The 23,240-nt window shown below is 38.0% G+C and overlaps 6 protein-coding genes across 8 annotated transcripts in view; all 6 read right to left on the bottom strand.

Moving 5' to 3' along the window:
- LOC134811277 (GTP-binding protein 10-like) overlaps positions 1 to 11,520 on the bottom strand; it is a 79,821-nt gene extending 68,301 nt beyond the window's left edge. Inside the window, exon 1 of the mRNA XM_063818054.1 lies at positions 11,497 to 11,520. The gene's annotated coding sequence lies outside the window, so the exon portion shown is untranslated. The remainder of the gene's footprint in view (positions 1 to 11,496) is intronic.
- Positions 1 to 11,522, bottom strand: part of LOC134811276 (m7GpppN-mRNA hydrolase-like) — an 82,418-nt gene extending 70,896 nt beyond the window's left edge. Inside the window, exon 1 of the mRNA XM_063818053.1 lies at positions 11,496 to 11,522. The gene's annotated coding sequence lies outside the window, so the exon portion shown is untranslated. The remainder of the gene's footprint in view (positions 1 to 11,495) is intronic.
- LOC134811274 (dicamba O-demethylase, ferredoxin component-like) lies at positions 1,002 to 5,605 on the bottom strand. 3 transcript variants are annotated; one of them, XR_010159780.1, is made up of 3 exons: positions 3,427 to 5,599; positions 3,175 to 3,264; positions 1,002 to 2,978 (listed from the first exon to the last, which is right to left on the bottom strand). XR_010159780.1 is itself a non-coding variant. In XM_063818049.1 (3 exons), the coding sequence occupies exon 3, from the start codon at positions 2,093 to 2,095 to the stop codon at positions 1,103 to 1,105; it is 993 nt and encodes a 330-aa protein (XP_063674119.1). In that variant the 5' UTR covers positions 2,096 to 2,978; positions 3,175 to 3,264; positions 3,427 to 5,605; the 3' UTR covers positions 1,002 to 1,102. The 3 variants fall into 3 exon arrangements, 2 of the variants coding, with proteins under 2 accessions (XP_063674119.1, XP_063674120.1); XM_063818049.1 differs by having other exon boundaries at positions 3,427 to 5,605; XM_063818050.1 differs by having other exon boundaries at positions 3,427 to 3,563.
- LOC134811272 (general transcription factor IIH subunit 1-like) lies at positions 5,864 to 9,541 on the bottom strand. The gene has a single exon (XM_063818047.1). It carries the CDS (start codon positions 9,539 to 9,541, stop codon positions 7,949 to 7,951), a length of 1,593 nt encoding a protein of 530 aa, XP_063674117.1. The 3' UTR covers positions 5,864 to 7,948.
- On the bottom strand, positions 5,864 to 9,546 carry LOC134811273 (probable ATP-dependent RNA helicase DDX47). Its single transcript, XM_063818048.1, has one exon. It carries the CDS (start codon positions 7,405 to 7,407, stop codon positions 6,004 to 6,006), a length of 1,404 nt encoding a protein of 467 aa, XP_063674118.1. The 5' UTR covers positions 7,408 to 9,546; the 3' UTR covers positions 5,864 to 6,003.
- Positions 11,523 to 18,680: 7,158 nt separating the features above from the next.
- Positions 18,681 to 21,319, bottom strand: LOC134811471 (uncharacterized). Its single transcript, XM_063818313.1, has 6 exons — positions 21,069 to 21,319; positions 20,759 to 20,874; positions 20,446 to 20,603; positions 19,703 to 19,879; positions 19,328 to 19,489; positions 18,681 to 19,076 (listed from the first exon to the last, which is right to left on the bottom strand). Exons 3-5 carry the CDS (start codon positions 20,585 to 20,587, stop codon positions 19,332 to 19,334), a joined length of 477 nt encoding a protein of 158 aa, XP_063674383.1. The 5' UTR covers positions 20,588 to 20,603; positions 20,759 to 20,874; positions 21,069 to 21,319; the 3' UTR covers positions 18,681 to 19,076; positions 19,328 to 19,331.
- Between the last annotated feature and the right edge of the window lie 1,921 nt (positions 21,320 to 23,240).

Genomic DNA, 23,240 nt, shown 5'->3' on the forward strand with positions numbered 1-23,240 from the left:
CCAGAGAATGTTGTGGCAACGAACTAAAACATTGATTATAATTAATTCATGGTATAAATATTAGACACAATTAATGTAAATTGTAAATACTATAAACTTAATTTGAACATATCATGATATATGAACTAACAATTTAGGTTTTGCTCGCTCAAAGAAAATTGTCAAGCCAATTAAAAAGATCGAACATGAATTATAAGACAAATTATCAAAATTACGTCATACTTTAAGTTCAACTACATGTATAAATGATAAATCGTACACAGTTAACTTCCCGAACTTCGATTTCGATTGTTAATTATTGTGTGATTGTATAATACTATAAATGCGAAGTCAATATTGTCAACTTTAAAGGGAAAGGATATTGTAACAAATAGTACAATAATAATTGGCTGTTTAAATATAACATCAGCCATTTACATCCCTCCTCCCCCAACGTCAGCAAGGGTGCACTGGGATATTGTGCGAAAATAACGTCAGCGTCAGCATTTAGACAAAAACTCCCCCCTAGGACAATAAACGGAAAATTTAATCACTCTATTATTAAGGCTCAAAAAGATTCAACCAGTTACATACTTTGTAAACTAATAACTTCCCACCACTAACGATTACAAATACATCACAAATCGAGGAACTCCCCCAAGAAGAAGCATATATTAATATCTGATAACTTATTATAAAAACCATTAAATGTATTAGCTTCTAGAAATATTAATAAGAGTGTGAATGAAGAAATCCCCACAATTAGACTTTGATATTTCAGGCGAACTTAATAGGGTTATAGTTATGGATGCAAATATTTGTTGTGGCTCAAGACTACGTTTAAGGTGGAAAGGATTTGGAGTCATAGTCAGTTGACTCATCAAAAAGACTTAATGCTTTTCTGAAAAATATGAAATTGTGGGGTTTTCTGTGGGCATCAAATATGAGTCAAATTAAATCATAAAAAGATTATAGATTGGTAAGTCAGCGATAAACTAAAGTATAAATGATCAATAAATGTGCAATATTATGCAAAGTACCAATTGTAATACTAAAAACATGTCAAAACCCGCAAAAATTAAATCCACGTAATAATGAATATTATGTACCTAAAACACTACAATCAAAGCTCTTCCCCCACAGTACATTTACTGCAGAAATACTTCTTCCTAAAGGACGGAGCACGTGGTTTCCCTACAGACCAGTTTGCAGGAAACTCTGATTTGATAAGAGTAACCAGTTCCTGGTGCTCACCATCACTATCACCGTCAAGTAACAGGGGAACATCCGCCAAAATTACATCTTCTAATTTAATATACTGTTTATCACAAGTCTTGTGCAGACCCTTGGTGCTTTTCCGTTTTTTCTTCGGTTTACTATCTGTCTGTTTTTTCTGATGTGAAGGTTGAGTGATGGGTGCCGGAGGAGGAGGGGCTACTGGTTCTCGAGGTTTCAGCGTTATTTTCTTAGCGTCAAGTTTAGCTCTGCGCGATGAGGTGCGCACAGATGATTTAGCGCTGCGCAAAGAGGTCCGTACAGAATTTTTAGGAGGGGGGTTCAAGGTTTTGTGAGATAATTTGGGAGGGTCTGATTGGAGTTTTATCTGGTTATTATCTGATAGTACCTTGTGATTCTGATTACACATACTTTCAGAAACTATTTTCTCGACCAATTGAAGTACTTGTTCACTGGAATTTGAGCTAGAAGGTGCATTTAGTTCATCACTCACATGGCTGAATTGGTCGTTCATATCACTTGAAAGAGCTGAACTCTCATCAACAACATGCCCATTAACAACACCACCACCACTACTCAGATCTTCCTCTGAACCATGATTACTACACTCTGAATCACTGGGACCCGCTGTGCGCTTCCTCTTACGGGACGCAGCATGTTCCTTAATAGCAGCACACACATCCCTCACACCATCCTTTAAAGGTATGCCATGTAACAAGGTGTTGTGCCGGTTAACATTCAGCCCCTCAGCAACTGTCAACATGTCTTCTCCAGCTTTACTCCGCACTCTCTCGATCACCTCGCTCAACAGATCAGATAGGATCCCCGTGGTGCGTTCTCGTATTGTGTTAGTCCGTCCAGCCTCGAAGAAGAGCTCCATCTGTCATGTCATCTCCTGTTTATGGTACGGATATTCAGTGTGGACGATTCATAGAGATTATATCATTTGATATTTTAATAATCTCATCCTCGAATTGGTCTTACACGTATAATTTGTTTGATTTTAATCAAATTGATTTTTCGAAGAAAGGAAACAAAGATATTCTTAACCAATCTACAAACGTAACGAAACAAATCACAATTTATACCCCTTTATAGGTAACAAACCTTGTCAATAACATTGTACAATAGCGAATATATATAAGAGTGTAAGAACAGTGAGCGGGCACACAACATGTGCCGCAAACCAGGATGCATGGTTACTTAACAACACTCTGTTGTGATAGGCTGAGCTACAGGATGTACACTAATACCTACCTTGTATACTTGTATAAAGTATACCTTACTTGTGGTGTACACTGCACCTATGTTTTATGTTTATGCGCATGTTTTATACGGTGTTTATGGTAAAATCTAAGCTGAAGTCCACATGTTAGCTGTTAAGTTCTAATTTATTCCCATTTGCTATGTTATAATTTAAAAAGTAACCAATCACGTACGTACTTACAAATACCAGAGCTAAATCTCTGGGCCCAATACCGATACTGCACACCATAAAGAAACAATATGAAATAATAAATTACAGGATGAATCATCTAATCTAAGCTAACTCCTACGTTATCTCATATCACTAAAACTATCAGGCACAATAAACCTAGCACCCTCTATCCCCCTGGTAACGTCCACTTGACATGCTAGCCGTGATGTCTCCGTCACCCCATCCACAGCATCCAACACATCTAGCTCCTCCTCCTCTGGTTCCTCCAGCTTGTCAAATGTGGCCTGGTCAGCTATCACGTGACATGTTGAACACTCGCACATTCCTGAGGGGGCAGGCTGGGTTATTGTTTATATTAGAATTACAGGTATTACCGTGATTACAGGTGAAACCGTGATGATAAAATCGTGGTATTTTGAAACTATTATTTAGTCAGGTTTGAACCCTCTTATTGCCACTATGGGGAGATACCACTATTAGAATATAATAATTATTCGTAACAAAATGACGAAAATACTGACCACCACAAACTGATGGGAGGTTGATGTGGTTATCTTTAGCTGTTTCCATGATTGAGTCTCCTCTAATTGCTTTAACGTGCCTCTCTATACCTGGTATTTAAAATACAATATAGTTGCAAACTTGTACTTTTAAAAAGCAACAAAAGGAATCTTTTGTTTCGATTGGAATATTCAACAGGGAATTTTTTAAACAGGGAAATCGAAAGAAAAATCAAATGAGATTAATGTGGTACATCAGTTGTGTGATCTAACCTTTCTCTATGAAGGTAATGTTAACACTACAAGAAGGAGTAGTGTGAAGATGCGCGGTAGTTGCCCGGAACAAGGACGGTACTAATCTGCCACATAATCTTGACATCCTGCAGTCACCACCCGGTATCGTTTACTTGAAAACTGGTGGGATGGGGACAGGAATTTGTTATTACTCATGAACAACTTGTTTCATGAATTCAATCAAATTTGCGCCACATTTTCATAAGCTTTTAACATTGTCATTATAGATAGCATGTCTTATCGTCTCTATTCTCTACATTTGTAAAACTTTTGCTTGTCGTTTAAAATTATGCACAAATGGGCAGTGTGAAAATTCATTCGACCAATCACTTTCAAATAGCTAGCAGAGTAAAGAGTCGAATTTTGGATATTAACTGGCAAAAGAAAAGTTCATAATAAATTATATTACCAAAACCTATCGATTATAGAAAATTATTAACCAACTCGCTGTAAAAGTTAGTTCTGTAGAGGGTCAAAAACCTAGGGTCGAAATTATCGATTATAGTAATTCAAAAACCCACTAATCTTTAGCGAGGGTTATTTACGTACTTTACGTTACTTGAAGTGTCAACATGCATCAATAGAACAGCGATTAGGTTATGAAAATGCTTTCTGCATTGCAGTGTCACACATCACATGTGAAATAAAGTAGAAACTGACCCATGGAGACACAATCTTTACACTACACAAATACACAGCCACAATCGTACTACAAAAATGAAATATAAACGAATCCAATAATCAACACTATCGCTTTCTCCACTTATACCTCTTACGAGAGTTCTTCTTATAAGCCTTATTATACTCAACTCTCATCTCATTCTTATAAACAACCTCTAACACTCCCCCCAAATGAGGACTATACATTTGTAAACAGTCTGCTATAGACATTGCTATACAGTGAGCTAAAGAGTGTAATTTATTAGGATTGTCCTGTTCCACCTCAACGTTAATATCAAAGACTCCCAGTGTCCTTGTTACCCTGAGGGGCGAGATAACGATCATTCTAGAGAGAATCTCGGGGAAGAAATCAAGGAAGGGTTCATTGTTGATGGTGATCTTCCCAGAGCCAGGGACCACAGTTGTGACTACACTATTGAATACAAATGATCTGTTGACTTTACCCCGGAACACTGGTAATGAAGCACCACCTCCGCCCTTTTTCCGTGCTGATATTGGGCCGTTTTTCCTTTTTTGTTCAGAATGAAGTATATGCTTGATAGCTGGGTAGTACATGTTAATTAAATCAGGTCTATCTTGGATGAGATGATTTAGCCTGTTGAACTGTAGTTCGAGTGTTTTTTTCTCCACCTTCGAGCCATTTTCAACGTTACGGGGTTTGAAAGGGAACATAAGCAGAGCAGACACTACATCTCCATCTGTAGGAGTAAATGAAATGTCCTCACCAGAGTCCAAATTTTCAACTAAACCAGCAGTTTCTATATCATCGGCAATACTTACATCCGCCAACTCATTCGCTAGTTCTCCTTCATAGTCAGCTACTTCACTGATAGAGGAATTATCAACAGGATTATCTACAGGCTCCTCTGAGCTAGGAGCTGCATTAGCCGTATCAGCAGAAGGCACTTCTGGTTCAGTGAAAACAACCTCATCAGGATCTATAAACAGTTCCAGACCAGGAGAAATGTTTATTTGCTCCATTGCATCTAACACAACACTATGAACCAGTCTGATTTCTCTGCGGAAACTTTTAAAATCTGAACTTTGTGTACCTGCTTCTTTATGTTCACTGCTGTTGTATTGTGATATTATATCAAGAAAAGCCTGGACAGGTATTTCTGCAGGAATGTTTGGTTTGTATTTCCTCCTCTCAATGTCTGACGGCAAAAGGTACAATAGACTCAGTTTTAAGTGAAGATCAGAAAAATGATCAGGGTCAATCCCCATTATCTTGGCTATATTTTCCTTGGTAGATCTGATCTTGGTATTGTAATCCATACGGTAGGGTTTTGATGTTTGATGATACTCAAGCTGTTCTTTAATGTCTTCAAGAAACCAATTTTGCATTTTATTCCAGGAGAGGTAATCATGGCCCTTTTTGATAGGCCAGCTGATTGTGACTTGTTTTCTGTGGAGAACAGCAGCGGTTGAGCGAAGTGCTGGGAATCTGCTGCAGAGAAACATCACCTGAGCTCCTGAGGAAGAAATAAAGATTACCAAATATTGACGTACGTAACTTAAAAGTTCATTATTGATTATCACAACTGTTATTTTCAATAAAGATTTGCAACACTATTACTTTACATATTTTTTTGGTAGTTATCATAGTTCAAAACCTTTTGGGTATTACACGATTGCAGATTTTTCATTGAACGTACTAGTAACTGGTCATTTATTTTCAGTGCATTAAATAACGTATATCTTTCATTTGATGAAAAAATTGAAACAAGATTGGTTCAACACTGATGTAATGAAATAATAATTTAATAAAAGTAGTAACGGTTCAATGAAATCTCATCTTAAGTCTTTTAAGGTGAGCTTGCTAAAACAGAAATGGTTCAGTAAAAAGATTTAAAAACGAGTCAAAACTTCAATTTAAAACTTCTTTTTCTTCTTCCATTTCCCTTTACCAGCATCGTTCGGCCTTTTTCTCGGCCCCAAATTGACTTTCTTCGAACTGTCATCTCCCTCATTTTGGTTATTCCTGAACTTTCCATTTTTAGCGTGCAATTCCTTCATTTCAATCATAGCTAAATGTTTAGCTTCTGTCACTCTATCCTGCAAAACCATAACTTCTTCATCTACAGTAGGAAATTTGGGCAGCTTCTTGCCTATCAAGTGTTCTATCCGCTGAAACAACTCCACATCATACTGACTGACAAAAGTAACAGCCCGACCTGATCTACCAGCACGAGCAGTTCTCCCCACCCTGTGTATGTAGTCTTTAGAGTGGGTTGGAATGTCGTAGTTCATGACCACATCCACATGAGGAATGTCGAGACCTCTGCTGGCAACATCTGTAGAAACTAAAATTGTGTAATCTTTTGATTTGAATTTATTGAGTGATCCTAACCGTTTGCTTTGGCTCATCTGTCCATGGAGAGGTATGGCATTCAACCCAAGGTTTCTGAGAACAATTGCTATTCTAGATGTATTTGCACAAGTACTGCAAAATATCATAAACGAATTTCCAGCCATTTCATTAAGTATATACACAAGATAACTCTCCTTGAATTTCTGAGGAATAAACACATAATACTGCAGAAGTTTCTCAACGGTGGAATATTTGTTTGCCACCTCAACTTTAACCGGATTTTGCAAAGAAGCTCTCTGAAGTTTCTGTACCTTTTTGGTCATAGTAGCAGAAAATAGGTAAGTGTTTCGCTGCTTTGGAATTATCTTGAGGATCTTATCTACTTCATCTTCAAAATCCATGTTGAGAATTCTGTCAGCTTCATCCATGACTAAATATTTTAAAGATCGTAAGTTGAAACCCTTGGTGTTCTCCAGGTGATCCACTAACCGACCAGGGGTAGCTACGACAATATGTGGTTTCTTTGCCAACATGATAGCCTGTGTCATCATATCGATACCCCCAATAATGACGGCACATTTGACTCCAATGCCAGAGCCAAGTGCCTCGAATTGTTCTGATATTTGGTATGCTAACTCTCTCGTGGGGGTAAGGACCAGAGCATATAAGCCTTGAGGTGATGCAAGCAATGATTGTAAGATAGGCAAAGCAAATGCCCCTGTTTTACCACTACCCGTTTCAGCTAGTCCGATCACATCTTTCCCGGATATTGCTACTGGAATGGCTTCTGCTTGGATCTTACTAGGTTTGGTCCAACCAAGCTCATTACATGCAATACACAGTTCTTCAACTACTCCAAGTTCTGAGAATGTCTCTGGTTCTTTGACTTCTACATCAACATTCTCTGGCACATTTTCTGTATCCACTACGTCCAATATTTCTGGCTGATTCTCTGTATCTGACATACCCCTGTCCCTGTATTAAAAAATGTTAGCACCTCTGGTGTTGATTTCTCCGTAATCGGTTAATATAATCAATTAGTTTCACCATTTCAATTTTAATTTGATTAAAATATAACAATTATTATAGATTACGATTGAGAAAGTCAAACACTTCTAAACTTGAATAAATAAATGTTGCAATCTATCATAATTGATTATAAAAAAGTTAAAAATGAAATAAATGAAGAATGCATAAAGCACATCAGTAGTTTTCATGATATCATTTAATGGTTTTTGAAGCCCACTTTTATTTCGATGCAAGCAAATAATTCTACTTCAAGAGGATCACTTCGTAGATGCCTACAAAAGAGCATGACATAGAGCTCTTTTATGAAAATAGCTCAAAACCTTGAATTTACTAGAATCTGAAAACACCAAGTAGCTAAAAATATCAAATACTGAACAGAAAATAATCTGAAAAAAAAACCAACAACCTCATATCTGGTACCTTCAGTTGATACCATTGACTAACCATTACAATTTAAAAGCAGGAACCCTGGACTTATTACCTTTTCCCTTTTTTGGAAATCCATTGTTCATGAGTTACGAGGGCCAGATCTAACTGATCGCTCAGATGTTTCAAAAACCGAGTGTCCTTTGAAGGTAGTTTATTCATTGTATGTTGAAGTGTGGTGTTTTTATACTTCAAGATACTTTCAGCCATTCTGTTAACCTTCTCCTCGAGAATCGGATTCGTGACAGGAAAGCACATCCAAAAGTGGCACAGAATTTGAGATGCATTCAAATAACAGAGTCTTATTTCTTCCATAAGAGTGGAGCCTGGTTTAGGAAGTTTTGAAAGATGATTAGATGATACACTATCTGTGATTTCAACCATTGCCTGAAGGGCATTTTGTGAACTGATTGCTTCATGCATTCTGGAGAGAGTAAAATTTTTCATTTCTGCTTTAGTTTTCTCAAGAGCATGTGAAGCTTCGATTGATGAAACTTGAGTCGTACTTACAGCTGATCCAGACATTTTTGATTTGGAAAGATTGAGTGGCACTCGAGTTTGCTCAGACAAAGTTTCAAGATCTGTTTGCTGGGTTACCTCTTTAAGTTGCTCCCTCTTCACAAGATCGGCAGACTTTTGATTGTTTAGGTCTGTTTGAGCAAAGTTTTGACATATCATAAAGCTATGATGGTTGTATTTACGCAGAAGTGGCTTTGAACCAGCACTCGAATTATTAGCTTGCATTACGCCATAACCCTCACTATTCAGGTAATTATTTGATTCAGATATATCTAATAAAGGATCTCGATCACACAATAATAGCTTCTGAAGGTAAGTCTCCTCGTCCTCTACAGCCAAATTAAGGAAAAGGTCATTCTTGGATCCATTAGAAGCAGAATTTTTATCCTTATGAAAGTAGTGAGACTGAAAAAACTTGGTCCAAAAATCCTTCTCAGTAATCTTATCTGGCACCATTTCTTGATGCCTTCTCTTAATCATAGGGTAAGTATGAAAAATACTTTGAATAATTTCTGGTGTGATGTTATATTGAATAGAATTACATCCATCAACTTCAGGCCTAGCTTCTGACATAAATGCTGAAGTGACACCTGAAGATTGTTGAAGGTCTTGTTCAGCTGACAATAGTTCCGCAGCTTTTGGAATAGTCCAAAAATCTTCAGCAGATATTATACCACCGCTAACTAAAGTCTTATACATGATAAACATCTCCTCTGAACCTTGCAATATTTTTTGCTTAATCTCCAGTTCCTTACTCAATTTCTTCTTTGAGGGTTCTTCTTTAGCAGTGACTGTCTTACTTTTTTGAAGTAATTGAACAAGAAGTTCTTTCACTCTTTCTCTTTCAGCTTTCTGTAATTCGGCAACTGGATTGCTAAAATGAAATGTAACTGTTGTGTCATCATGTAATACAAGCTGCAGTCTTACTTTAGGTGCTGAATCCGGACTTATACGCTGAGCCTTTATCTGAGAATATTCATATTGCACAGTAGGACCTGATGGGCGATCAACATGAGTCCACACAACGCGATTGAGGGTTACATAAAGGGTTCCATTTTCTTTCTTAAACTTGGTACTTTTCACCTCCAGGATTACGTTTTCACCACAGTTGAGCCATGGTAGCATAATTCTGAAATAAGAATTATTTTTTAGCAATAGAACAGTACAGTGAAACAATGATGATGTTTTCTCTATGAAATATACACAATATTTGTAATCCTGAAACAAATTGAAAATAGATTTAATGCAGTTAAGATTAACCAGTGCAGATGGGGTTCAGATGTTGTAGATCATGCAAATAATTTGTTGGATTAACCAGATGCTTCTGAGCTCACAATTTTTATTGAAGGTTGTCAAATAAGTACTGTGGCGTAAGAAAGGCTGTGCGGCGGGGGGGGGGGGGGGGGGGGAGGGGACCGGCCGGGCCAGGGCAGAGGCATCACCTTAAAGTGGCGCCAAATTATTGTTTGAATGTGGGACACTATTGAAAAAGATTTGATTTGATATATCCTCTAAAATCACCTAATTTGTCCAATTTTACATTTCTACTTTATGTCCAATTTTACATTTCTACTTTCTACCCCCACGCCGAAAAGGGGGGGGCAGGGGTGCCAACATGTAACGTTACACCACTGTAAGTGTTATATGTTATTCTATTTTCTATAACATTTACCAGAAAAGGGGTGAAATCATAAACTTTCTCATTTTGGTTCTTGAAATAGTGGTTTAAAGTTGTAAGTAAATCCTGGATGGCTTCAATAGGTTACCCGGCATCTGAAAAGCCCACTAAAGCATTCTGTGGATTACTGAAAGCAGTAAAACTTGTAGCTTGTTCTAAATTACTTTTGCGGAAAAAGTGCCTTTTTCCCAACTGAAAACAAAAATTTTTTAAATAAATAAATAAATACAACATTTATAAACCGCCTTATAGCTAAATCATATAACTCGATATAATTTAATCCTGGAGATAAACTCCAGTGCTTTCTAAAGCGGCTCTTACATTAACTGAGCTTAGTTTAATTAAAAATTAGACATGACAAGTTCATTTTACCTATGTAAATGCAAAATCAATCAAATGCTAGAGAAAAGAAGTATGTTTTAAGTTTGGTCTTGAAAGATGTAACTGACTCAGCTGATCTTATGTCGTGGAAAACTAAGGTAAAAATAATCATTATCAAGACGTACATTTTTAAAACTTTGCTGCCTAGGAGATATCAACTCTTTTAAGTAAGGAGGAGCTATATTATTTAAACACTTGTAGTCAAGTAGGGCAATCTTAAAATCTATTCTAAATCTAACTGGTAGAAAATGAACTTTCTTAAATGCCAACAATAATGACCCAGACCACATCTATCAGATATTGGGAAATTGGTGAAATGGGTTGGCCTGAAAGATGGCATAGTCCTATCCTTCGAATGCAGGAGGTCAATATATATATAAAATTATTCAAACAATATACACATAATATAGCAATGACCCTATATAAAATCAACCCTTTCAAAAAATTCCCTTATAATCAAAAATTACCCTTGGTGTTGTAGTTGGGCTTTTAGCCAGAACAAGTAGACAAGTAATACTCTGCTTTAACATACAACTCTAAGGGACCTAAATAGGGAATAGGCAATAGTCAGTATAATGTAATTAATATAGATAATAACATCACAACAACTTCCCCATTAAGTTCATTACTCTCTTCTTTCTTCTCAAAATTGAAACTGCACGCTAAATTCTACATGCACATGTAATGTTGTCGTGTGCGCGCTACAAATTAAAATAAAAAACATGAGCGCCTTCCATCGATTATCAAATAATAAAAAATGGCGGGAGAGATCTTCTCGAATAAACAATAATTAAGGCTGAAATAGATAAGGCAACATTAAGTCAGATAACGATTAAAAAGTTCAATTCTGTCATTATCTCAAATAAACTTTTAATTTCAAATAACGGAGTAGTTCGCTGTTTATTAGTCTCATGATTGAAATACTGATATCTGGATATTATCCGGTTGGAAGAGACAAGGACAAGTGAAACAAGGAAGTTAGGAGTAAGGGCAAATTTTCGGCGTTAACGCCATCTTCAGGCTCAAATTATTTGTTATATAGTAGTGTTGAAAGTATTAAAACTTTTGGATAATATCCAGATATCAACTTTTAATTTCTCAAATTTAAACCTCAATTCACACAGGATAATGAGCCCTAAATATAAGATAACGAGCCCTCAAAAACCGTTTTACATTTTGAATCCCCGATAAAAACATTCATTTATAAAACTCTTAATTTCAAACAGTTACACACATGGTGTACCCAAATAATAAATCTGGTTCTCTGTATTACAATTACACAATTAAATTACGCATCTTGTTACTGAATTCTAATGATGGACAGGATCACCGTAAAACTTAGTTTTCCTGTGTGTTCGTTCTGAGCGGCGAAGGGGAGGCACTGCGGCGGGAGGTGCCTGGGGGTCGGAGTCCGACCGTCGGACTCTGTCCGGGGACAGGGGACAAACGCCGGGTTCTGTACCTGTGCAGGTACAGTGTTCGTACTGGGTGTGGTAACATGATTTTCCGGAAGCTGTATGTGTGTGCCGTAGGTAGGTCAAAACATTTCTTTGCTTGAGAGTCAAATAACCAGTGGCCTGAACTAACTAAAAAGTTTCATTGGCCTGAACTGGTTAAATGGTTTCATTGTAGAGAATATTTATTTTTATCAAATCTTTAAAAACAACATCGTCCTGTCTTGCAGACTTGGTATTATCAATTATGCAATTAAGGGTTAGAGTTCGAATTAGAATCAAATTGACACAGCAACACAATAAGAATAAAGCATAATTTTACGAAGCTTCAATCTGCTGTGCTCGACATTCAAATCAGTCATTACTGGGCGGCGCTCAGCCTGTCATTCCGCCGAATCTTTATTCGGGCTGAGTGAATTACGACCTCCATTGCCCTGAAAAAAAGTGCGGATGCTCATTGGATGTTAGAACGCACGTGACTCGCATTCACGTGATCGTTCAGAACCAATTACAGCCGCGCAAAAGAACACGTGCACGCCAACTACCAATAAGAAAGAAGTGACGTATGCGCTACAAGAGCCGCGCAATGAGTTAGATTGTAAAATCTGATCATTTGATTGTAAAATTGCACAAACGCGCCTATTTGCGCGTTTTAGAGGGTTCAATTACGCCAGGCTATGTTTATGAACATAATAGCCTGGGGTCCCCAGGTAAATCAGTCAAAAACATATAATCAATGATAGAGTAGTTCAAACAATATATAAATAATATGTAATATCACAATGAGCCTAAATAAGAATAAACATCTGATATGAGTAAAAACACCTTCAAAACTGAGGAAAAAACCTTTATAGTAAAAAAGTCTTCGGCGGCGCGCGCTTCGCGCGCGAAAAGTGGCATGCAACGTATGTCAAATTCATATCTAAATCTGCTATTTTAATTGCACTTCCACTTTTCTAGTTTCACCCCTCTTTCATGTTTCAGTCAAAAACTGTTTATAAATTACTCGGCGGCGCTCAGCCTGTCATTGTACCTAATTTCTATTATGATTATGCAATGAACATAAATATAATAGCCTGGGGTCCCTTGTATCACGTTACCTGAGGACCCCAGGCTATTATGTTCATTAACATAGCCTGGTGAGACTGAACCCTCTAATACGCGCAGGTCTCTCGGACGGGCGCGTTTTTGCGCGTGGAATGCTGAGCGCGCAAAATATATGTTTTGTAATGATAATCGCATATCGGTAGACCTTTTAAAAGCAGTATGTGACAGAGTGGCAACAAGCCGACAAGCGACATGTTGTAAGTTACTAGTGCGGTAGCGTTGTGATACTTTATGAAGTTTCTCATTTGTTTTGGTCAATTTGCAATTGCAATTGCAATCCCGAACTTTGACGGATCAAAGGTTTCATGATGGTATAACTAGTATTACTATTACTGAATTGTTAATGATCACACGACAACTCGCCTAGCATTCCACACCAAAAACGCGACCAATGTCATTCCACCATATTATATATCAATCGTGTTAAAGAACACAAAAGCCGGAGGTCTAAAGGTTAATACAATCAAGTGGAAAAAGGTGGTAGACATATCACAGAATTTATGTCAACTTTCATATTTTAATCATTTTATTACATAATTTAAAGATCATATTCTAATAATTTTATTACATAATTTAAAGAGAACGGTTAATAATGGAGTCATTCGTAAACTATTGACAAATAGCTATTCACGAGAGTGCTCAGTTCACAGTTGTCAGTGCTATAGCCAGTACCATTACCAAATACACAAATCACTCAGAATATTTTCAGCTTTAACTTACCCGGGGACCCCGGGCTTTGTGTTCTCAAACACAGTAGTTATATTAATATTAGATTTTAGTAAATATGCTTGATTCATGACTGATACGTGTATGAAAACCTAAAACGGGGTCCCCAGGTACTCAATCGATTAGATATGTAAAAGATTCCGATACGAGGGATTATCATACCTCATGCTAGCTATGCATTTTCGTATGATACAGAATGACATTAACTGCGGAGCACCGTACTGAGTTTCTACAACAAGGTCTACACTAAACTGAAACAGTAAACATGTGAAGATGATTGATCACTCAGTACTCGACCAACTGCACGTAGCATACTTTAACACGTACTACTTCAAGTAGTCCTTAGAGACTATTAAAAATCTAAACCCAAATTAGAGTGTAGAACGTATGTTGAAAACCATTACCCGTACGACTACGACAAATTATACCAACATCCTTATTTGGTCATTATAAAGAGGTTCATAAAAGGAAAACATATCCAAATAATTTTTTATCAATTAAGATAATTTTACGTTCATAAGGCTCAAAGAGTTTGTTGGCCTATTCTTGCTGCAAGGAGAGCTCTTCGCTCTAGAGGTAGGTCTTTATCAAACAAGGATTGTGGGACGAGCTTTTCAGTCAGGTCCATGTTTGCCTCTTCAGGACTGCCGTGGTGATGGCTGATACTATGTCCACACTCTTGTACCTTTGAAGACTCTGTAACAAACGGGTGTCGGCGGAGGCTGTAGATTCAAGGAAAGGAGCGCTGAACCAAGCTCTCAAATAAACGAAGACAACAAAGTGAGCCATCTTCTGCACGTTTCTCTTCTTCGTACAGTGAATTGGTATCTAGTGAAGAAAAGCCATCTTCATAATGTAGAATGTAGATGGACTTAGCCATCCATCTGGCATGGTGGTCAGCTCCAGGTCTTTGTATCTGGAAGACGTATCCTTTCTTCATATCTATGCTTTCTCTATGGATTAGTTTAGCAAGCTCTAGGAATTCCTTGTAATGTTCTGGGCTGGTTGTTGAGTTGACGGATGTGATTAATAAAGGATAGAATATCTCCTACGTCGTTCCTTTAGCGCGTAGGGATATCGGGAAGGACGATGTTCTGCAGATCGATTCCCAGGAGGTCTTCATGATCTTGAAGAGGGTTACTTCGAGTGATATTGTGTCACCGAACAGTTGCTTGGAGGCAGATCCTCTTACAAGCTCCGCCTCCAGGACGTGATGTCTGCAGGCCATCCAGAGGATCTGTCGATTGAGGACCTGCTGAAGAGAAGTACATGCTCTTTTGTGAACTCCAGTATTGGATGATGTCGTATCAAATCCAACGGCTATTATTTTATCTGCTAGGTCCGGTCGTCGAGAATCTTCTTCACTTTGTCTGCTTCGTCCTAGTCCTTTTAGACTGGAGAGTAACTAGTCGTACAGATTGCGAGTATCTTGTTCTCCTCCTCTTGTACTAGGACCATAGCCAGTCTGTTTACTTTACTAAACCCTCCGAGGTCTGTTTTCGTCAAAATTTATCTGTCTGACATCAGAGGTAAAGTCTCTTTTTATCTTTGCTGCTTACTCTGATCGGACTGTGACAACGTTCAGTGGACTTTGAGAGGGAAAACTGCTTCATATCCCCGTGTCTCCACTGAGCAGTGAGATGCAGTGTCTCCTCAAACCGTCACTGAGGGAAAGAAAATAAGCTACTACGTGTGAAAATGAGGAGAAAATGTTCAACTTCTATCATGAAATTACCAAATTAACAAATCTGATTCATTTCTAATCAAAGATGAATATGCAAGGCGGCTTTTAGTTTTAACAACCAGGGTTTAAGCCAGGAAGGATAGTTTTATTTTAAAATAATGTATACCTGATTTTTAGAGATACAACTGCAGCCAAGACTGATATCAAGACGATTGAACTCCGCAAATTTCTGGCCAGAAATAGATCATCTTTCATTATTGTAGATCACCTCCTGAAAAATAGGTGTGCGTTTAGAAATCTATTTAGAATTTATAAGCTAAGTCTTATAATATTCCAGTTACGTGGGATGAGTTGCATGGGTACAAATTGTCGGAAAAGTGATTGATTACGTAATATAAAGTGGTTATGTAATATACAAACAAACATAAACACAAATTCATGGGATAAGTGCGTGGCTGTATTAATTGACGTTGAATGATCCATGTTACGTGTCATATGGAATGTGGTATCTTGAAAATTCCCAACACGTTTGGGATGTAAAATAAACTGTGTCCTTAACAGTGAACATTCTTTTTAAATTTTTGACGGAAATTACCAGTAAGTGAAGAAAAAATAAAACATTGTAACCCAAATATCAACTACCGTCTTCAACCGGCGAAGTTTTCTTTCTCTTAGTAGGGGTGAGCGATTGAAGGGGTGATAGAGGTGGTAGCGTAACTAAGTCTAAAGGGTCGATCAGGAGGTGACCGGGACATGATTTTAGGCCTGACCGGGACCGGGACCGGGATACAAAATGTGACTTGACCGGGACCGGGACCGGGACTGAGATTATCAATTTACCGTGACCGGGACCAATAATTTCTGGGATTTCTATCTTACCGGGACCGGGACCGGGACCAACAATCCAATTTTACCGGGATGACCGGGATGACCGGGACCAAAACTGGTATTCTCATATTGAAAGCTGCAACTTTCATTTACATTATAATTGAACAATTTGAATAAGTAATAACTAGAATATTAAATTAGAAAAAACTTTTAAAAAACCGTCAATATGGGGCATGGGCCTAATGTACTACACCAATAATGTTCATGTACTGATTACTCAAGTTCACCCTCATTCCTCATTCCTCAATCAATGATCCCTCAAATTATTCAACAGTTTCATTCTCCAATTCCAATTGACAATTGGGCGTAGCCCGAGTTGAAAACTTGATGTTAGTTTGCACTTATGAGTTATGTAACGATATTAGTTACCTAAACTTGTTTAGCAATTTTAAACATTGTGTTATTTGGCTCAGAGGTTGTTTAAAGATGAAATTCACAATGAATGAAAGTAAAAACTTAAAATCACAGTGAATGAAATTATGTGAAAGATCCCGGTCAAAATCCCGGCAAATTTGAGTGATTGACCGGGACCGGGACCGGGACCAAGAATCCTGAATTAACCGGGACGGGACCGGGACCGGGATCATAAATCAGCATTTGACCGGGACCGGGGGGGGTGATGCAACGTCAATTAATGTCAATTAATGTCAATTAATGTCAATTAATGTCAATTAATGTCAATGTCAGTTTTGCAAAATTTTGGAATACTGACATTAATTGACACGATATTTTTCGACCAGAGATTATGTAGTTCTACCATATTTTTAGCACTTTAGAACGTTTATATCATCAATTTATTCACTACTTTCACATATGGAAATGTGAAATGTGAAAAATTCAGATCATTAAACAATAAAACTAAAATAAAACGGTTTTCCGAAATTTAATTTTCTTAAATGGGCGTGGCCATCCAAGGGCGTGGTTCTCAACATCATCAGAACTTAAAACCCACATTAAACGAAATGCCTTCATGACATTTATATTTGAATAACGAATCTTAAACAGCTAACATTACTCCTTCATGCTAAAAAAGCCGATTCTAGATATTTTACCTGTATAAGAAACCAATAAAATATGGGCGTGGCCGGTGGGGACCGAAGATGGAAGAGTTGGAAGCTAAATTTTTTTTGGTGGTCTTTGAACCTCAGGATCAACAGATAAGAACATAATCATAATTATTCAAGGACATTTTGTTTTTTTTGAACCGGTCTAACTTACATAGACGTGAATATCTATCGAATAATGATAATCTCAAATTTCAAGACAAATTAATGTCAATTAATGTCAATTAATGTCAATTAATGTCAATTAATGTCAATTAATGTCAATTAATGTCAATGTCAGTTTGGGGTTTTTATGGAATACTGACATTAATTGACGTTGCATCACCCCCGGACCGGGACCGCGACCGGGATGAAAAATGTGACTTGACCCGGTTGACCGGGACCGGGACCGGGATAGCTCAAAATTGCCAATCCCGGTACCGGGATTCCCGGTCACCTCCTGGGGTCGATCACTTTACCGTCTGTACGCGACAATTCACGTAACGTACTTAAATAATAGTTATTGACACGGTATTGTGTCGAATGATTTAGGGACAGTTCACATATTACGTAATCACCCTACGCGCGTGGGGTGGACTCCTGGGGTGGACTTTTATTCAGCGCGTATTTTGTAGCCTGTTCAACTTGACGTTTTGATTCGTTACTATCTCAATGTCACAGATACACAGAATGTGAGGTGATCATCTTAAAGAGAAACGTCTCAGCTTTCACCTGGTGTAAAGTTTATCTTTGTACTCAAAATATAGCTCGCTCAGTGTGCAATAGAAGTTGACAATACAATAACCACGTCTGCGACCGGTCGTCAGGTACCGGAGTGTTGCACAAAATTGGGTCCCTAAATTAAAATTCTATGACACAGTTACCATGCAGAAATGTCTGGAGTAACATTTGGTGAAAATTTGAAGGGTCTACTGTAAATATTGCAAAAGTTATTGAAAACAAACTAGCTTAATCAGAAGTTTTTGGGAAAATTTCAAATTTTGTACGTAGTGGGGTCTACAGGGGTGGACTCTTGCGGCGCGCATCTGACGGAGTGGCTTTTTCAACAGCCGTCAGTACGGCCAATATCAGAGCACAAATTATTGTGAGTAAGACCTTAATGATCAGCTATGAACCCCTCACTAGAGTAGTAACCGTATCTAAAAACAAGGAAATGTTATTCCGTCAAAGCTCAAATTTTTTACTCTTCTCAGTGCAGTTAGTGTTACTATGAATGTACTAGCTAAGTATCGTTGATCGTAGCTGCATTACACAGTAGAAAGTAACCAAGGAAGACTGCTGATTAACGAAGCAATTTCAACGTGAACAGTTCCAAAATACATAATCATGGCGACGATAGTTCAACTTGAACCTTTATAGTTTTTACAGTCTAAAATCACAATAAAATCACGTGAACTGCAAATCACAAAATCAAATCACTCAAATCTGATAGTCCCGTTACAGTACGCTTTCGTGACAACCTCAACGCTTAAAAAATAAATATTATCCAGTCTTGTGACCACCGATGGCCCTAACTCTCCCTTGTCCGCGAGGAGCATCGTTGCGACCATGGGGTTTCAGTTCTTTGTTCTTCCCACTCGGCTTCGATAGATCGAATTGGCTGGAAGTCAATCTATCAGAAAGACCTTTGTCGATCTCAGGGGCGTAGTAAATTGTGGATGTCGGAGTATAAAGCTTCCTGAAAAGATTGAGACATTCACTCGGTCTGTTGTAAATATCAAATAGTCCTTGTAGGCAGAGATTTAACTTATGTTGGGTTTGATAACTAGAGAAGGCGATTTGATATTCATTGATAGTATAAGCATATAAGCATAAGTGATAAGTTTATATACCCTTTTTATGGTACCTCGAGGCTCGATATCTGTATTCAGTAATCATCACTAAAAATCTACTTATTAAATTTATTAACTAAACAAGTTAATGTATTACCGTCCTAGAGAGGTTTCCTGAGAATTTGAAGTCTCTGTAGGTTGCTGGCATGTCTACTAAGCTCTTCGATTGAGGAGTTTTGGACCCCTCGGCGGTCCAAATGATTTATAATGCTGTGGGCATTTTCAACATCTATCGAGGTAAACGCCCTCGCAGCATAACCTGTAGAGAATGAACATGTCATCAATGTGAAGTTCAATGATAAAAATCAGAGTGGCCGATTTCAACGGGCAGAATTCTAATATCATGGCCATGGGGAATGGACTATTTTTTGTCGATTTTGCAAACCAAACTGGCAAACGATTGTTGATTTTCGTCACTAGTCTAAAATGAATGCAAACGTTCGGCCGAACATTTACATGATTAGAAACTTACCGGTTTCTTTCGTTATTATGTACAGACATGGCCGGGCTTGGGTTCCGCATACGATATCTTCTATCAGATTAAAGTTGAACCCACACTTTGTACTGCTCGTGGGAGGAGGAAAGCAAACGGAGACCTTTTCCATGAGCATCTCGTGTAGTACCATCATCATGTCGATTCTGATATCAGCTGCAAAATTCGTCTATTACTAAATGCTAGCTTTTCGAACTTCGTATCTTGGAAATAACAACTTCTATGAAAGAACACACACACACACACACACACACACACACACACACACACACACACACACACACACACACACACAGACAGATACACACACCCACAAACACATACAGACATAGACACACACACACAGAGACACAGACATACAGGCATACAGGCATAAACACAGACACAGACGGACACACAGACAGACACACAGACAGACACAGTTACACACAGACAAGGACACACAGACACACACCCACAAACACATACAGACATAGACACACAGACACAGGCATAAACACAGACACACACAGACACAGACGGACACACAGACAGACACAGTACACACAGACACACACATAGTTCACTTCAGTGCACTACATTACAATTACAGACACACGCAGTACAATCAGAGACACACACATGATACAAAGACAGACACAGACACAAACACACAGAGTACACTTCAGTACAATCACAGACGCAGGCACAAAGACATATACAAGAAGAGCAGATTGAAGTACCTTCATTTGCAGATGTTGACGCATTGATCTGCGGGATATGTTCTTCAGTCTGTAACTGATCATCTGCTAGAACTGTCTCATCTGGATCAACCGGAGGAGTATCTTCCGGCAGGAGTCTGAGTGGGTCTATCGGGACAGCCATGGATCGCTCTCCCTACCTTGTTGAATTAAAGACAAAGGTCAACGACGGATGTCGCATGTTAGTCCTGTAACTAAATGTAATCCAAAATAGTGAATAAATAATTTTTACATCTGAACGATTGTATGTCTGAATGGTGATTTTTAATCAATGAACAAAAGTTCAGGATTTTACCTTCTGTTAAGCTGTTAGCAATGACTCTAGCACCCTCTCCCTACAAAACGACCATATCTCGGTCTGAAGCTTTAAACCGTCTTGCCTCAGCAGCCATCTAGCACAGTCGACCTGTCCTGTTAATTGTGTGATCATCAAGTTACCAAATTTAATCCTTCAATATTCAAATAATTGATTATTAGACAAAACAGAGTTTAGAGCTCGACGTATGCTTCAGGGTTTCACACTGTGCTGTAATCAAACGCATGACTAAAACCTCTTGCTACTATTACCAATAAACCCATATTGTTAAGGCGGTCGAATGATTTACCTGAGTTGATCGCGTCCATGAAAGGGTTAAACTGCGTTCTGTCCAGCTTGTTAATGTCCGTTCCAGCAGCCAGCAGTGCCTCCGCCTCCGTCACTCTCCCTGCTTTGCATGGCCAGTGAAGCGTAGAGCTCCCCTCTAAGCTCTTTGACGATCCGACGAAGGATCCAGATTCCCTTCTTTTCTTTTGAGATTGCTTCAATTCTTCCTGGAGTATGCGGATTACCATTTATATACTTCCATACAGGGCGCGTGAACAATCAGCAATGAATAGCCAGCTGCTGTGGCATGCTAAATAGAATTAAAGATAACATTCCCACATCACTCCATAAAGATCTATATCACACTCTGTTTGAAAGCTATCTTGCATATGGTATAACTGTCTGGGGAGGGGCATCTAACAAAAAACTTGAACCTCTGTTCAAAGCACAGAAAATGTGTGCCCGCATAATGTTTGGAGATAAAGAAGCATACTTGGATAAATTTAAAACTAGTGCACGATGCAGACCCTACGGGGAGCAAATCTTGGGCAAGGAATTCTACAGAAAGGAGCATACAAAACCCCTCTTCAACACTCATGAAATCATGAATGTGCATAATCTGTACTTCTACCATTGTATTAATGACATCTTCAAGGTCTTGAAATATAGAACCCCTATATCACTATACTCCCTCTTTGAAACATCTGGCAGACTTGGCAAAGAGACCCTCATTCTCACACCTAAATCATCAGACAGCTACATATACAGAGCAGGGACAATATGGAATACAGTACGACAAAATCTCATGCTAACTACATTCACCTGTTATAAGCCCAATCACCTCAAATCATCCATAAGAATCACCATCACTCACACTCAAAAGGAAGGAGAACCAAATGACTGGAACTTAGCCTTAAACAGCGTTCGACAAAATTCAAAAACTTTAAAATTGACCTTGCCTAGATTACTTAAGCTTGAAAAAGCGGTAATATCTTAGCGAAATATAACTTGCAGCAGCCCCATACCTTGTCATGAACATAATATCGAAACTACCTCTGTGATCACATCTTTCTCTGGGTGCAAAATGAATATATATATAGGTTTATTAGTTTTATAGAAATTTAAAAGTTCTATAGAAATTTATTATATAAGGATTATAAACATTTTGTTTGTGTGTTTTGTGTTATGCATTTTTATACCTATTTTAGAAGAGATTTTTATAGAATGTTACAAGTGCAGTAGGGTCAGTTTCAGACGAATTAAGCATAAATGACATCATTGCCATGTCTGAAGTGGTTTGTAAATGGGCCATTGTTAGCCCCAAGCGTTTTGGTCCCTCATTCCTGCCACTCAGCATTGCCTACTGTAAAGTAGAAATTTTTCTAAGATAATAGAGAAACTGACCTTGTCTCACTAAATTCAACCACTTACCATAATTAAAATACTAACAACCAAATAAAGTTTTTTAAATAATTATATACAATCACCAAAAATATTTCCTCAAGTTTACTTCTAGCTAACTAATTCGTGGTTTAAGCTCTTATTTTATTTATGATTAAAGGAATGTAAAATAAAACTTTTCGTTTCATTGAAAACTTTTCGTTTCATTGAATTATCAATTAATCAATCTAGTTTTTGAGTAGAAAGTCCACAGATTGTGATACATTGGATTTGATATTGGAAAAGACATAGCTTACCAAATACCTTTTCATGGGCTTTTTGGAGGACAGGGATGACTTATTCCTGCGTGCCATTACACCATAACTATCTGCTGTAACAGCAAAAATTAGAATTATGTCGGACATAATTCTAAAAAATTGGAACATCGTAGTTAATCAGTGTGGTGCTAACAACAGAGAGCGATTTGAACGGTAGGCAATTTCATAAATTCCATTAACGCGATATAAGGATGATTGGAACAGGCTAAAATCTACTATGTAGCATTGATAACTGGCTATATCGCTGCATTAAACGATAAAAGTATTGCTAACTATGGATATTCTAAGTGATCTAGGCAGAGGGGAACCGGCACAGCCAGATTGCGTTGTCTTCAGTGACTAAGTTTCACGATAGTAAAATTGACCTTATTTATTTTTAAAAAGGATGCACAGTTCAAGCAATAAATCGATCAGCTGCTCATATGATATTTGCATTTAAAGGAGGGCCCAGTGCAGTGACAAGTAAGTCTGTTAAG

Source organism: Bolinopsis microptera, chromosome 2 (genome assembly GCF_026151205.1).
Source record: "Bolinopsis microptera isolate Bmic1 chromosome 2, MBARI_Bmic_1.0, whole genome shotgun sequence".
NCBI lineage: Eukaryota > Metazoa > Ctenophora > Tentaculata > Lobata > Bolinopsidae > Bolinopsis > Bolinopsis microptera.

Bases quoted from the DNA above. Each gene is read 5' to 3' on its own strand.
- LOC134811274 (XM_063818049.1), bottom strand. From the start codon at position 2,095: ATGGAGCTCTTCTTCGAGGCTGGACGGACTAACACAATACGAGAACGC.
- LOC134811273 (XM_063818048.1), bottom strand. From the start codon at position 7,407: ATGTCAGATACAGAGAATCAGCCAGAAATATTGGACGTAGTGGATACA.
- LOC134811272 (XM_063818047.1), bottom strand. From the start codon at position 9,541: ATGCTACCATGGCTCAACTGTGGTGAAAACGTAATCCTGGAGGTGAAA.
- LOC134811471 (XM_063818313.1), bottom strand. From the start codon at position 20,587: ATGGCTGTCCCGATAGACCCACTCAGACTCCTGCCGGAAGATACTCCT. The intron at 19,880-20,445 runs GTACTTCAATCT...CGAATTTTGCAG, and splicing joins GTCAACATCTGCAAATGAAG to CTGATATCAGAATCGACATG. The intron at 19,490-19,702 runs GTAAGTTTCTAA...CATTCTCTACAG, and splicing joins CATAATAACGAAAGAAACCG to GTTATGCTGCGAGGGCGTTT.